At 30.1% G+C, this 16,681-nt stretch overlaps 1 protein-coding gene across 1 annotated transcript; it reads right to left on the bottom strand.

Annotated features, from left to right (window-relative positions):
* Positions 1-6,652: 6,652 nt before the first annotated feature.
* On the bottom strand, positions 6,653-12,065 carry LOC119612709 (kinesin-like protein KIF23). Its single transcript, XM_037968555.1, has 6 exons — positions 11,864-12,065; positions 11,021-11,791; positions 10,408-10,951; positions 10,029-10,350; positions 9,408-9,964; positions 6,653-7,815 (listed from the first exon to the last, which is right to left on the bottom strand). The coding sequence occupies exons 1-6, from the start codon at positions 11,872-11,874 to the stop codon at positions 7,330-7,332; spliced, it is 2,691 nt and encodes an 896-aa protein (XP_037824483.1). The 5' UTR covers positions 11,875-12,065; the 3' UTR covers positions 6,653-7,329.
* Positions 12,066-16,681: the final 4,616 nt, after the last annotated feature.

The raw sequence follows: 16,681 nt of genomic DNA, 5'->3' as shown, positions 1-16,681 counted from the left end.
TATATAAATATAATATAGAAGTTAAAAACAAAGAAAAAAAAAACAATTAAAAAAAATAATAAAACATATTTTTTAAATTTAAGTTATAATACTAAATAAAAACAAAACAAATAATTCCATTCTTAACAACCAACAACCATACTTACAAATACTATGTTATTATTATTATACATACCAACCACAATAATATTAATAATAATTAATTAAAACAAAATTGTTTTAAAATATCTTAAACCAAGAGCCACCGAAAGAAAAAGAGAAGAACTGTGTGTCTCCGTTTTGTAGTTTAAGCCTAAATACATATTTTCTTTTCTTAATAAGACTTTATAAAAATGACGCTTTGTATGCAAAAAAAATTTGCACAAAATTAGACACATATTTTTTTTTTAAATAAATTTCTTATTTAATTACAATTTTTTGTAAATTAACTTAAACTAATTAGAAGATTTTCTTTATTTAAAAATTTGTTGCAGCTAAATATGACTTTAAAAAGGTCGTTAAAATGTTCAGAAACCGGCATTTTTAATGGAATTATGTTTAAATATGCTTTTAAAAGTTAAATATGCAAAAATATGCTCTCTAGAGCCAAACAAGCCCTATATTTGGTATAAATATACAAAAATAAGCTTTACACAGAAATGACCTTTGGTTTTAAATAAGTCTTTAAAAGGTCAAAATATGCTTTATAAAAAGATCTTGTGGAAATATGTCCAAATATGCTCTTAAGAGTATTATATGCAAAAATATGCACTTAATATCCAAACAAGCCATATTTTGGTAAAAATATACAGAAATAAGCTTTCAAGAGAGACCTATTGCATTGCATTAAATATGTTTTTAAAGGGTCAACATATGCTTTATAAAAATGGATTGTGGAAATATAAAGGTGTTATATGAAAAATATGCACTCAAGACCGAAACAAGCCTTTCTTTTGTAAAGATATGCAAATGCAAATATTCTTTAAAAGAAATGTTTTTAGTCTCTTCTAATAGCATATGCCTTTAAAAAGGTCAAAATACGCTTCATAAAAAGATATATGCCAAAATATGCCCTTAAGAGTGTAATATGCAAAATTATATGCTCAAGAATCAAAGTATCGTTTTTTAGTCCATAATTGTTGTTTCGTCTAAAATATACCTTTAAAGAGTTAAAATTTCCTTCACAAAAAAATATGCTCTTATGAACTTTTAATAGAAATTTGGAACAATCTCCTCTATTCTGCATCGGTTCGATTACGTTTTCGCATTCCCTTATGAAACGATGGAAAAAAAGATATTATAGTTTTCACTGTTCCATCAAGTGGTTTTCGATCGTAATAGAATCGATGCCGAATAGGAGATATTGGGTCAGTCCGGCCGTTGATAAGATTACCATTAGAGTGCACAACAGACCCGAAAGTGATCTATCAAATCTTAAAACTAAACTGCATGATAAGGCAGTTTTAAATTAATCACAAATTCCATTCCATTTGAAGATATAACGTTCCCACATTCATTCGCGATCAAAAGATCTATATTTCGATTCGAATTGAAATACAGAATAGGGGTGAATATAGTTTGCAGCTAGCTCCTCCGCTAAGTTAGCGGGTAGTGTTCTAGTCTATCGTTCCGTGCGTTGTGGGTACGATTCCTACCAGAGATTTTGGTTAAGAAGCGCAACAGTTCCAATAGTGGGCTAGGTATATTTCTTCGGACATACATCAACCTTTCAAGCAAACAATGAAATCGTAACACTAAAGTGCATGATAAGACAGACAGTTTCAAATTCACCCCTATTCTGCATTTCGATTACGTTTCCGCATTCAGCTACGTTACGATCGAAAATTCGTATTCCATCAAAAAACGGAATAGTAAGAAAAAGAAGAAGCATTTTTATTTCATTTCTGTGTATTCTGCATTACGATCGTAACTACTTTTTTGTAAGTTGTTATTTCAATGACGGAGCTTCGAATTGTAATGCAGAATACCAAAGTTGCCAAACGGTGAAAATTTCGATTCCAATTCACAAATTCTATTCGGAATGATTTAAAAGATATAGATAATCACTCCCTATTCTGCATTTCGTTTACGATCCCGAATTCATTCCTACAAGAAAAGAAAAAGCTGTAGAAATACATACAATCTAGAAAAAGCTGTAGAAATACATACAAACTTACAAATTGAAACATTTCTTCTTTTCGAATTGAATTAAAGAGTGGCATCCAAGGATTTCATTAAAATATTAAATCGTAGAGAGTGTCACTAAGTTTCGCTAACCTTGAACAGATGCTGCAAATTGCTATCAAAATTATCCACTACTGTGATTTGCTACTCTTGTAAATATGCTACGAAAGCTGAAGCCTCTTTATTATATTTACATAATATTTGTAAAGTTTTGTAAATGCCATAGTTTTGTTACTATAGCGATTCGCTATTCATAGTAAATTAACACTTAGAGGTGAAGCATAAGTAAAACAGATCAGAAGTACTAAAATTAAGACATACAGCACTTCGCGAATTTGTAGTATATAAACCCGGAAAAACTTACAATTATGTTATATGATTGAAAACTTCTAGACCTTTTTGAAGCAACACATTATGGAACTAAATATTGCAACTAAGGAAACTATGAAAGATCATTTTAAAGTAAATTATTTGCTTTTTATTATTTTCGATATACAAATACTCTTGCAAATATACTATGCAATATGTTATTTGCCAAGTTTGCAACTATTAACACTATTGCAATGTCAGAATCTTTTAAAGCCAATTGTTTGCTCTCTATACTTTTCTCTTATTTTCCAACATTGCTGTCATTTTTAGGTGAATGTTAGATACGGCTTGTAATACAATAAAAACTGTAAGCTTTTAACTATTGTAAAAATGCAATGGCCGAATGATCTTTGACAAAAGCTGAGATCAAAAGCAATATAATTTTGTTATATTATTAAAACAAAACCTTGAACGTTTGAAAGCAACAAATTATGACATATTTGCCACTCTTGCAAAAAAGCTACAGAGCGTTTTCTAAAAATTTACAACCACATACATACATATGTAAACTATTGTATTGTTTTAACATTTTGCAAACGATTTTTGTTCTTGAGATGTAGAGTTATGCTAACTCTTTGAATGAAGTTTAAAACTTTTAACTGTTGTAAATATGCAATGGTAATTGTAATACCAAGTGCTTTGTTTTTAAAGAAAATAAATTTAGCTTTTAAAACTTTTAGTTTATCAACAACTTGCAAATCGATTACAAGCAGAATATCGAATAGATCTACATATTTTCAAAACGAATTAGTTTCAAACTCTTTCTAACAGATTCCAATTTATAAAAATTTATCTAAATAACAAAACGGACACAGTTTCATCAAAAAAAAATAAATGTTTTCGGTTTCTATAAAACAGAGGAAACTTTCCATAGAACAAGTGACCACAAACCATTTATAAATATAGCTTTCATTAAAATAAAATATTCAATAAATAATATAAAATAAAGTACAAGCGTACAAAAAATATTAAGAAGTATGTACTAATTGTAAGATAAAAAAAAAAAACTTAAAATTTCTACAACTTCTAAAACAACAGCTGCAGCGTTAATTTGTTATTCAAAGAAAGCTAAAAAAACGAAAAAACTGTTTAAAACTAAATTAACATAAAATAAAACAAAACTTTATCAAACTCACCTCCCCCTAAAACAACAAAAATTTGCAGCTCAGTAAAATTAACATAAAAAAAACATTAATTAAACACACAAAATCTAAAAAAAATACATTTAATTAAGAAATAAGTTGTAATAATAAAATTAAAAAAGAAAAAAAACGCAAAACCTACCATACTATAACATAAAATAAACCATATATATTATATAAAAACAAACACATTTTTAATTATAGACTGATTTATTAGTAACTAATCTATATATATTTTAATATAATACAAAAAATATTATTAAAAAAAATAAAATTAATAATAAACATAACATAATAAAAATCCAAAAAGAAAACGAAACTTTAAACTACATATTTAACTATAATTTCCACTTTTTTTTTTGAAAAAAAAAACGTATATAATTTTTAAAAATATTTTTATTTTCTTTTAAAGGAGGAAAAATCTATCTTAGCTCTTAGCATTATTTCCTCCTGTTAAAAAATTTCTTTAAATTTATTATGCTTTAAATTCTTTATAAATAAAACGTATTAATTATACATGATGATTAAAATAACAAACAATTATAGTTATTAATGAACAAGAACAACAACAACAACAACAGCAACATATTAAGAAACAACAAATAAATAATAAAAATAAAAAAAATTGCAGGAATTGTAAAAAAATAAACCAATAAAAGTGTTTTTGTTTTAGAAAAATTTTAAAGGGTAAAGGACAATATCGCTCCCAACCCCCAACCTTTATTTAGTAATTTGATTGATTCTGTTTCCGCCTTCAGTTATGCCACTTAAGTGTTGAATCGAAATGCAGAGTATCAAAGTTCGAATAGAAATTTTCTCCGTTTGACAACTTTGGTATTCTGCATTTCGATTCGGAGGTCCGTCACTAAACAAAAAACAACTTACAAAAAGGTAGTTACGATCGTTATGCAGAATACACACAATCGTAAAGCATTGAAATAAAATGGAAATGCTTCTTCTTTTTCTTACGATTCCATTTCTTGTTGGAATACCAATTTTCGATCGTAGCGTAACTGAGAGCGGAAACGTAATCGAAATGTTGAATAGGGGTGTTTAACTTTCTTTCGCGTTATTTTATATAAACAAAAAAACTCGTGGCCAACTTTATTTCCTAAGATCATAGTACTGCAGGCACGCGCAAATTGCATAATAGAAACAAGGTCCCAAAAGTGCTAGCCGGCATCATTCGGGGCATGGATAAATAAACCTTGTTGGCTATATAATGATTAATTATGCTGCACCAGTATAGTGGGTATATGGCATACACAGTGGAGAAACATTTAAGGATGAAAAAATTCCGTGTTAAGGACTGTAACGATGAGAATTATCTTAAAACATCACCTAGACAAGGAATCTAACGTACTTCCAGTCAAGAAACACAACGTCATGTTTGCTATACAGTTACTACTGTAACATCACACAGTTGAATGCTTCACCAAGTCATGTATGAACACCTGCAGTGTTAGCCAATTTCACGGTGGTCTTTTTGAAACCACTGGGTGAGCTTGTATGACGACTCACCACCGTTTCTTTGTATATCTTATAAGCAGGTGGCAATTTTTGTATATGGTTATGCCGATCCATGTACAAGCACTTTGCCCAAGTACTTGAGCTATCCAATCTCTGACCATTGCTGCAACGTTACCCTGTGGTAAATCTGATATGAACAGAGTTTTTCCTGAACATACCTGAACAGGAAAGGAAAATTCAATGGTATCATTTGCAAAAGATACCTATCATCCATCATCATTCAACCCAGTACACTTCTCATTCAACCGACACACTCATAGAGAACAACATTCGACACACTCCTCTAGGTATAGGCACTGGAAAGATCCGTATATTCCTACCTTCATCCTGTATCATATGCACCTAACACCAACTCATTTTCAACACTTAGTCCCACAGTTACTCCTCTGTGAAGTCTATATATCCCGAAAATTCTCTTCCCGCGAATTTGGGTTTAAACCACAACCACTAAGTGGATCCCAAAGTAACCTCAACCAACTGACCAGGTCCTGACAAAGTCCTGCGGGGAACTGGCCACCCGTTGTACCAGATTATGTGGTTCGACCCCACGTCAAATCAGTCCAAGTCGAAATAACGTTAATTTCGTTTAAAACAAGGAAGTATTGTAAATTTCCATTAAAACTAAAAAAATAACGTAAATTTCCTTTGAAACTCAAAAATATCGTAAATTTCATTTAAAACTAGGAAATATCGAAAATTTCCTTTGAAATTAGAATATATACTAAACTTCTTTTAAAACTAGAAAATATCTTAAATTTCCTTTTTAACTAAAAAATATCGTAAATTTCATTTTAAACTAAAAAATATTGTTAATGTTCTTTAAAACTAGAAAATATTTTAAATTTCCCTTTTAACTAAAAAGTATCGTAAATTTCCTTTAAAAATGGAAAATATGGTAAAAATATCGTAAATTTCCTTTAAAACTAGAAAATATTGTAAATTTTCCTCAAACTAGAAAATGTTGTAAACTTCCTTTAAAACTAGAAAATATCGTAAATTTCAACTAGAAAATATTGTAAATTTTCCTCAAAACTAGATTAAATTTCCTTTAAAAATGGAAGATATGGTAAAAATATCGTAAATTTCCTTTAAAACTAGAAAATATCGAAAACTTTCCTCAAAAATAGAAAATATCGTAAATTTCTGTTAAAACTAGAAAATATCGTAAATTTTCCCCAAACTAGAAAATATCGTAAATTTCCTTTAAAACTAGAAAATATCGTAAATTTCAAAACGGAAAATATCGTAAATTTTCTTTAAAAACTGAAAATATGATAAATTTTATTCAACTAACTTATCATCAAATTTTCCTTCTAACTAAAAAATATCGTAAATTTCCTTTAAAACTAGAAAAGATTGTAAATTTTCTTTAGAACCCACATTTTCTTTAAAAGCTAAAAGAAACTATTATAAACCTTCTTTCGAAATAAAAAAAAACACATTTTTACATTTCATCAAATATTTATTTAATTTTAATTTTGTTGTTTTGTTTTTTTTTTACTATTAGCTAAATTTAAACCTGATCCCGAATTAAAAAAAAACAAATTACGAATGTATTATGAAAATATATAAATTCAATTAATACTCTTTTGCAAACAAATCATCATCAATTTGGTTTTAATACGTTAATGTTTATTTTGTCCTATGACCAAATTAAAAAATTTAGTAAATTGTAGGCGATATCTTATAAATAATATAAAGATTACATCCATATAATTACAAAAATTAAAGGAGAAAGAAAAAATAAAGAAACTAACAAAATAAAGAGGGCAACGTTTAAAATAAAAAAGAAAAAAAAAATATTTCATTATTATTTAAAATTTGTTTTTAAATTCAAAATTTTATGCGAACGAAACCAGTTTTCAAGAACACTGGGGGGAAGTAAAAAAAAAGAAAATAAAAATAATATGTTTTATAAATGGGAATTATAATTCCATAACAATATTAAAAGTAAAAAAATACTAATAAAAAATACATGTACGTTGTGTAGTTAGCAAAAAATTAATAATAATCTAAACTAATAATAATTATAAATGAGATAGTTTCAAGTCAAATTGGACAGAGAGCTGTTTATATTATATTTAATAAGATAAAGTCAAAAATAGCAAGGTTTTTTTTTTTCTTCCTAAACTTTGGTACGTTTAACGGTATGACCCTCTATGCCCACATTACATCTGGAGGCTATATCATTTGCTGAATTTATACTGGTTATAGCGGAGAGTGCCGAAACGGTAGTGCCTATATTACTTAGAACACCACCATTGCTGGGCCTTTTACGATTGGGTGAGGGTACTGGAGATTTCTGTTTGAGACACTCTACATCATCGAATACAACTTGTGCACCACCACCACATGTTGGTATAATATTGCCTTTGAAGAGTTTAGTTTCTACATCACCATCTGTATCGGCATCTTGTGATACTAGTATATATTTGTTGGCTTTGTGTCCGGTTAAATCTTTCATTTCTTGCAGCTTGGTTACGGATTTACGATTTTTAAGGTATGGTTGTAGAATAGTACCAAGGGGTACAGGATTGGGGGCACGATGTTCTATCCATTTTTCTCCAGCCGAACGAGAACGACGATGACGTTTGTTAGCGGCGGCCATGCCCTAGAATAAAATAAATTGGAAATTTAGTGTTAAATTTTGTAGTAATGTAGATAATATTGTAAATTTTCTATATCTAATATCGTAAATTTTCTATAAAACAGGAAAATATCTTAAACTTTCTTTAAAAGTAGAAAATATCGTAAATTTCCTTTAAAACTAGAATGTATCGTAAATTTACTTTAAAAATAGAAAATATTATAAATTTCTTTTAGAACTACAAAATTACGATAAATTTCCTTAAAACTAGAAAATATCGTAAAATTATTTTAAAACTACAAAGTATAGTAAATTTTCTTTAAAACTAGGGAAAATATCGTAAATATTCGTTAAAACTGAGAAAACCCATAAATTTTCTTTTAAACATACAATATCGTAAATTTCCTTAAAACAAGAAAATATCGTAAATTTCTTTAAAAACTACAAAATATCGTAAATTTCCTTTAGAACTAGGAAAAATCTAAAATTTTCCTTTAAAATTAGAAAATATCGTAAATTTTCTTTCCAAACATATATCGTAAATTTTCATTAAAAATAGAAAATATCGTAAATTTCGTTTAAAACTAAAAATATCGTAAATTTTCATTAAAATATCGTAATTTTCATTTAAAACTATAAAACGTCGTAAATTTTCCTTTAACACAAGAAAATATCGTAAATTTGCTTTAAAAATAGAAAATGTCGTAAATTTTCATTTAATACAAGAAAATTTTGTACATTTCCTTTAAAACTAGAATGTATCGTAAATTTACTTTAAAAATAGAAAATAACGTAAATTTCTTTTAAAACTACAAAATATCGTAAATTTCCTTAAAACTAGAAAATATCGTAAAATTATTTTAAAACTACAAAGTATAGTAAATTTTCTTTAAAACTAGGGAAAATATCGTAAATATTCGTTAAAACTGAGAAAACCCGTAAATTTTCTTTTAAACATACAATATCGTAAATTTCCTTAAAACAAGAAAATATCGTAAATTTCTTTAAAAACTACAAAATATCGTAAATTTCCTTTAGAACTAGGAAAAATCTAAAATTTTCCTTTAAAATTAGAAAATATCGTAAATTTTCTTTCCAAACATATATCGTAAATTTTCATTAAAAATAGAAAATATCGTAAATTTCGTTTAAAACTAAAAATATCGTAAATTTTCATTAAAATATCGTAATTTTCATTTAAAACTATAAAACGTCGTAAATTTTCCTTTAACACAAGAAAATATCGTAAATTTGCTTTAAAAATAGAAAATGTCGTAAATTTTCATTTAATACAAGAAAATGTTGTAAGTTTTCTTTAAACTACAAAATGACCATCAATTTTGTATGGGGAACAGCTCATTTAATTCCTAAATTAAATACTTAATCAGATACGATTTCCTGTCTAACTACAATAATCCTTTGTTTAAAAAGAAAATTTTCCTTTTCTTTTCTCATTTTTCAACAAAAGCCTAAAGAAATATGTTTTATTGTTATCTTTGCCACCTTTGTTTTACGCATTTTCCCTCACTTCTATTTCCCTCCAAAATGTCTTAACAGGTAAAAATGGTTTGTGTGTACAAAATTTTCCACAAAAAAATATGTCCATACAAACTTACCCTTGGTACTCTAGGTGCACCATATAAATCTGTTCTTGGTGTAGCGGTGGCAGTTGGCACAGTTCTTATTGATTCAGCTGGCTGTATTGGCATTTCCTTATCCACCGATAGATTTTCTGAACTTCTCGATCTGGGTATTCTAATGGCCATATCATCTGATTGTATTATATTTGACAATAATTTTAATTTTTCATCTTTGCTACGTATTTTATTTTGTAATTTTGCATGTTTTAAATCATGTAAACGATCACGTTTTTCAACTTCAACTGCCAGCTTAGAATCAAATTTCTTTTTTTGATTTTCTTTCTCCTGTTCCTTACGACTGAGCATATTTTGATGATCTCTTAGTTTGCGTGTTAATTCATCTATCTGTCTTTCACGATTACCCAATTTGTTGTTGAGCACATCTATGGAACTTTCATGAACGCGAATTTTATTTTCCAAAGCATAAGAACGATCACGTTCTTGTTTGTAAACAGCTTTTAGAGAAGCTAATTCAGTGCGTAAGGAGAGATTTTCTTTTTCCATTTGCATCAAATGTGAGCGGAAGTTGTCAACTGGGGTAAAAAGACAAAATTGAATAATTATTCATATTATAAACCAATTATGTATACTACTTACATCTTGTTTCCAAGTCACTGCTTAGTAATTTTCTTTTCTCTATTCGCTGCATTAGATATTGCATTAAATCTGCAATGGTGTTTTCTGCTTCTGGACCATCTAGTTTATATTCTGGGAAATTGGGTCCTAAGGTATAAACCAAACCCACATCTACATCTAATGTTTTAGCTTCACTATAGCCCAAATCATTGAGATTGTTTACCGCCATTTTGAATAGTTTATTGGCCTTGCGACGTCCTGGGGTTAAGCCTAAATCTGTTTTTATAGGAGCAGCGCGTGCTATCTGCACTTCCTGGGTCATTTCGGCAAATTTCATAACTTGCTGCAAATACATAAACAAATAAAATCAAAATACTCTAATTATATAACTAAATCCTACCGTATTTTCATCATAATCCTCCGCCCGCGGGTTAATACACACTATCATAGACACCTGACCCTCACCATCGAAATAGTTCTTAAATAAATGGGTTATTTTTGAATCACGATAGGGCACCTTTTTCGAGGCAGCATTTGTTACTTGTTGATTTTCTCTTAAGTATTCCAAACAAGTACGTAGTGTCATTAGTGAATTATTAATATTTCCCGCTTCTCTCAAACGCATGCCAGTGTTTTTGGTACGCGATGATCTTTCACTGCCAGCCAAATCTACCAGAGACAATTGACTCACTGTTATGGTACGTTTATCTTGTACAATATTTTCTCCCTGGCAATCTGTGGGAGCTTGTACTAAACGTATATTAAAGACGGAATGGCTACGACTAGATTCTGCATTTAACACTGTATGACCCATACGTTTACGTTTTTGTCCTGTTTGAAAGGCTTCTATGGCCTCCTCCACAGATTTAATTTCAATTTCGGTAACACCATGAACAAACATATTGTGATTGGCATCTTCGCGAATAATTTTGCTTTGCAAAGTTCTGAGGAATATAAAAACAAACTTAAAAACCCTGTACATATTTTTAATATACAAATCTTCTTCTACTTACTTCTGAATGCCTCCCTCTTCCAGTAAATCATATACACTATTATTGTATACTTCTACATAGGTTATGAATACGGCATACATATTATCCTCCTCGATGCCCTGTAAAGGAGCCATTTCACATGAGGCCTGTGAAGCTATTTCCGGATCAGAATCTTTACGTCTCAATGCACCCCTACCAGCAAAACGTTGATTCATTTCTTGCTGCCGCTCTAAAAGTGCATCTGCTTCCGACAGTATTTCAAAACCATTTAAACGATCCGGTTTGAATATATATTTTTTAGTTTGATAATCCGATATGGTACGAAATAAAACATCCAAACATCTGGGCATTATGCCGCGATGTCTAACATCACCCGTCATGGTATAAGTTTTACCACTGCCAGTGACACCATAAGTAAACAATAGACTATTACGGCCTCTTATTAAATTCTCCACCAAGGGTTGTGCCACCCCTGCGAAAACATCTTGCTGTGTGGCATTCGATTCGAAAACATGTTTAAATATGTATTGAGTTTCTTTGCAAGTACCCTGTTTACTGCCTAAAGCCTGCTCCGGTGAGGTTAGAACAATAGTAGTGGAATTTTTTACCTTTACACATGATAAATCACCATCGGAGGGTAATGGCCGTACACGGCAGAATACATGTACGGGATCTTTTTGTTTAAGTGGGCAATTTTCATTATTAGGATTATTTTCCTGTGATAGTTGGGTACGCAAGCGTGCTTCTCTTTGTTGGTGCGGTGTACGCATAACCCTCATGGGAGTCCTGGCTCTAAAAATAGAAAACAAAATACCTTAGAAAACTTGTTCCTTATCTTTGCACAGGTCCTTCTATACTACTTACGTGGATTTCATGATTTCTATTTGTTTTTCTTAATCTTTTATCACTTATTCTTGTTATTTTCACTTTAAATGTTAATAATTTCTTCAAATTTATAGCTTTTATTTAATTTTTATGCAAAAATTCTTGTATTTTTCTTCAGTTATTTTTAAACAAACATGTTTAAGAAATAAGAGACGCGGTAAAATGGCGATGAAGTTGAGTTTTCATAAACATCAGCTTTAATACAGCACATAGAAAACAGTGTTGTATGTGTGACAGCTAATTCATAGCAAACAGCTTTTGTATATAAACAGGACACGGTTCTATCGGTAAATATGATGTTTAGCTCGTTTTTTTATACAAAATAGTTAACAACACTAAAATGTTACTTACTTATCTACCATAAACAGGAATTGTCAAAGTAACTTTTTTTTTTATTTTTCAGTTAGTTTTTTCGCGCTTTTTTGACGACTGAAGTGAAATTTTTCTAAGTTTTTATAAAATAATATTTTTAATAAAATCTGATAAATAATTATGATGTGTGTGTATATATTATTGTATATATTGTGTGTGTATGAAATTAGTGTTGGATTTTATAAAGAAAGTAACAAAGAAAGTAATAAATAAATTAAATATGGAAGCTGTCGTACTTACAACAAAAAAAAACAAGCAAGTAAGTAAGTAAGTTTGTTAGTTTTAGTTGAAAATTAAATTGTTTTAAAATAATAATCAATTTGCAAAGTTTATAATTAATAATTACATATTAATTAGAGAGTGTAGTTTTTCCAAATGCTTCTTGGTCCAGATTAATTTAGTCCACACTTAGAAAACGTGCGTACATATATATGTATGTACAGGAGGCTCTCTTCGGTTCTTTTGTGTAGGCAGACATCTTGGTGACGCAAAGCTTTTTTATGTTGTTGTTTTGTTGATTTTGTTATTGTAAAATCTAATATACATACATACATTCATATATACATATAGTTAGGGATTTGCGAAAGCCAAGTTAGTTTAGCGAATGCAAAAATAAATAAATATGCAATTAAAGTAAATTTTAATAGAAAATTTAAAAGAAAAATTAAATACATATGTACATATTCGTAGGAAATTAAAGTGATCACAGATTTTCTTTCTTTTTGCCCTAGCACCTTTAGTTTAGCCAGAAAATGGACTTTTATGTTTTCACTCAAAATCTCGGTTTTTGGTTGGAAATTAAAGTGATCACAGATTTTCATTCTTTTTGCCCTAGCGCCTTTAGTTTAGCCAGAAAATAGACTTTTATGTTTTCACTCAAAATCTCGGTTTTTGGTTGGAAATTAAAGTGATCACAGATTTTCTTTCTTTTTGCCCTAGCGCCTTTAGTTTAGCCAGAAAATAGACTTTTATGTTTTCACTCAAAAACTCGGTTTTTCGTAGGAAATTAAAGTGATCACAGATTTTCTTTCTTTTTGCCCTAGCGCCTTTAGTTTAGCCAGAAAATGGACTTTTATGTTTTCACTCAAAAACTCGGTTTTTCGTAGGAAATTAAAGTGATCACAGATTTTCTTTCTTTTTGCCCTAGCGCCTTTAGTTTAGCCAGAAAATGGACTTTTATGTTTTCACTCAAAAACTCGGTTTTTCGTAGGAAATTAAAGTGATCACAGATTTTCTTTCTTTTTGCCCTAGCGCCTTTAGTTTAGCCAGAAAATAGACTTTTATGTTTTCACTCAAAAACTCGGTTTTTCGTAGGAAATTAAAGTGATCACAGATTTTCTTTCTTTTTGCCCTAGCGCCTTTAGTTTAGCCAGAAAATAGATTTTTATGTTTTCACTCAAAAACTCGGTTTTTTGGTGGAAATTAAAGTGATCACAGATTTTCTTTCTTTTTGCCCTAGCGCCTTTAGTTTAGCCAGAAAATGGACTTTTATGTTTTCACTCAAAAACTCGGTTTTTGGTTGGAAATTAAGGTGATCACAGATTTTCTTTCTTTTTGCCCTAGCGCCTTTAGTTTAGCCAGAAAATGGACTTTTATGTTTTCACTCACAAACTCGGTTTTTCGTTGGAAATTAAAGTGATCACAGATTATCTTTCTTTTTGCCCTAGCGCCTTTAGTTTAGCCAGAAAATGGACTTTTATGTTTTCACTCAAAATCTCGGTTTTTCGTAGGAAATTAAAGTGATCACAGATTTTCTTTCTTTGGTTTAGCCAGAAAATGGACTTTTATGTTTTCACTCAAAAACTCGGTTTTTCGTAGGAAATTAAAGTGATCACAGATTTTCTTTCTTTTTGCCCTAGCGCCTTTAGTTTAGCCAGAAAATGGACTTTTATGTTTTCACTCAATAACTCGGTTTTTCGTAGGAAATTAAAGTGATCACTGATCACAGATTTTCTTTCTTTTTGCCCTAGCGCCTTTAGTTTAGCCAGAAAATGGACTTTTATGTTTTCACTCAAAATCTCGGTTTTTGGTTGGAAATTAAAGTGATCACAGATTTTCTTTCTTTTTGCCCTAGCGCCTTTAGTTTAGCCAGAAAATGGACTTTTATGTTTTCACTCAAAATCTCGGTTTTTGGTTGGAAATTAAAGTGATCACAGATTTTCATTCTTTTTGCCCTAGCGCCTTTAGTTTAGCCAGAAAATAGACTTGTATGTTTTCACTCAAAATCTCGGTTTTTGGTTGGAAATTAAAGTGATCACAGATTTTCTTTCTTTTTGCCCTAGCGCCTTTAGTTTAGCCAGAAAATAGACTTTTATGTTTTCACTCAAAAACTCGGTTTTTTGTAGGAAATTAAAGTGATCACAGATTTTCTTTCTTTTTGCCCTAGCGCCTTTAGTTTAGCCAGAAAATAGACTTTTATGTTTTCACTCAAAAACTCGGTTTTTCGTAGGAAATTAAAGTGATCACAGATTTTCTTTCTTTTTGCCCTAGCGCCTTTAGTTTAGCCAGAAAATAGATTTTTATGTTTTCACTCAAAAACTCGGTTTTTTGGTGGAAATTAAAGTGATCACAGATTTTCTTTCTTTTTGCCCTAGCGCCTTTAGTTTAGCCAGAAAATGGACTTTTATGTTTTCACTCAAAATCTCGGTTTTTGGTTGGAAATTAAAGTGATCACAGATTTTCTTTCTTTTTGCCCTAGCGCCTTTAGTTTAGCCAGAAAATGGACTTTATGTTTTCACTCAAAAACTCGGTTTTTCGTTGGAAATTAAAGTGATCACAGATTATCTTTCTTTTTGCCCTAGCGCCTTTAGTTTAGCCAGAAAATGGACTTTTATGTTTTCACTCAAAATCTCGGTTTTTGGTTGGAAATTAAAGTGATCACAGATTTTCTTTCTTTTGCCCTAGCGACTTTAGTTTAGCCAGAAAATGGACTTTTATGTTTTCACTCAAAATCTCGGTTTTGGTTGGAAATTAAAGTGATCACAGATTTTCTTACTTTTTGCCCTAGCGCCTTTAGTTTAGCCAGAAAATGGACTTTTATGTTTTCACTCAAAAACTCGGTTTTTCGTTGGAAATTAAAGTGATTACTGATTATCTTTCTTTTTGCCCTAGCGCCTTTAGTTTAGCCAGAAAATGGACTTTTATGTTTTCACTCAAAAACTCGGTTTTTCGTTGGAAATTAAAGTGATCACAGATTTTCTTTCTTTTTGCCCTAGCGCCTTTAGTTTAGCCAGAAAATGGACTTTTATGTTTTCACTCAAAATCTCGGTTTTTGGTTGGAAATTAAAGTGTTCACAGATTTTCATTCTTTTTGCCCTAGCGCCTTTAGTTTAGCGAGAAAATAGACTTTCATGTTTTCACTCAAAATCTCGGTTTTTGGTTGGAAATTAAAGTGATCACAGATTTTCTTTCTTTTTGCCCTAGCGCCTTTAGTTTAGCCAGAAAATAGACTTTTATGTTTTCACTCAAAAACTCGGTTTTTGTAGGAAATTAAAGTGATCACAGATTTTCTTTCTTTTTGCCCTAGCGCCTTTAGTTTAGCCAGAAAATAGACTTTTATGTTTTCACTCAAAAACTCGGTTTTTGGTTGGAAATTAAAGTGATCACAGATTTTCTTTCTTTTTAGCCCTAGCGCCTTTAGTTTAGCCAGAAAATAGATTTTTATGTTTTCACTCAAAACTCGGTTTTTTGGTGGAAATTAAAGTGATCACAGATTTTCTTTCTTTTTGCCCTAGCGCCTTTAGTTTAGCCAGAAAATAGATTTTTATGTTTTCACTCAAAAACTCGGTTTTTTGGTGGAAATTAAAGTGATCACAGATTTTCTTTCTTTTTGCCCTAGCGCCTTTAGTTTAGCCAGAAAATAGACTTTTATGTTTTCACTCAAAATCTCGGTTTTTGGTTGGAAATTAAAGTGATCACAGATTTTCTTTCTTTTTGCCCTAGCGCCTTTAGTTTAGCCAGAAAATGGACTTTTATGTTTTCACTCAAAATCTCGGTTTTTCGTAGGAAATTAAAGTGATCACAGATTTTCTTTCTTTTTGCCCTAGCGCCTTTAGTTTAGCCAGAAAATAGATTTTTATGTTTTCACTCAAAACTCGGTTTTTTGGTGGAAATTTAAGTGATCACAGATTTTCTTTCTTTTTGCCCTAGCGCCTTTAGTTTAGCCAGAAAATGGACTTTTATGTTTTCACTCAAAATCTCGGTTTTTTGTTGGAAATTAAAATCACAGATTTTCATTCTTTTTGCCCTAGCGCCTTTAGTTTAGCCAGAAAATAGACTTTTATGTTTTCACTCAAAATCTCGGTTTTTGGTTGGAAATTAAAGTGATCACAGATTTTCTTTCTTTTTGCCCTAGCGCCTTTAGTTTAGCCAGAAAATAGACTTTTATGTTTTCACTCAAAAACTCGGTTTTTTGTAGGAAATTAA

This window comes from Lucilia sericata, unplaced genomic scaffold (assembly GCF_015586225.1).
Source record: "Lucilia sericata isolate MDLA Ls3-8-SP2 unplaced genomic scaffold, ASM1558622v1 Contig001809F_arrow, whole genome shotgun sequence".
NCBI lineage: Eukaryota > Metazoa > Arthropoda > Insecta > Diptera > Calliphoridae > Lucilia > Lucilia sericata.
This window is presented reverse-complemented; position numbering and strand designations above follow the sequence as displayed.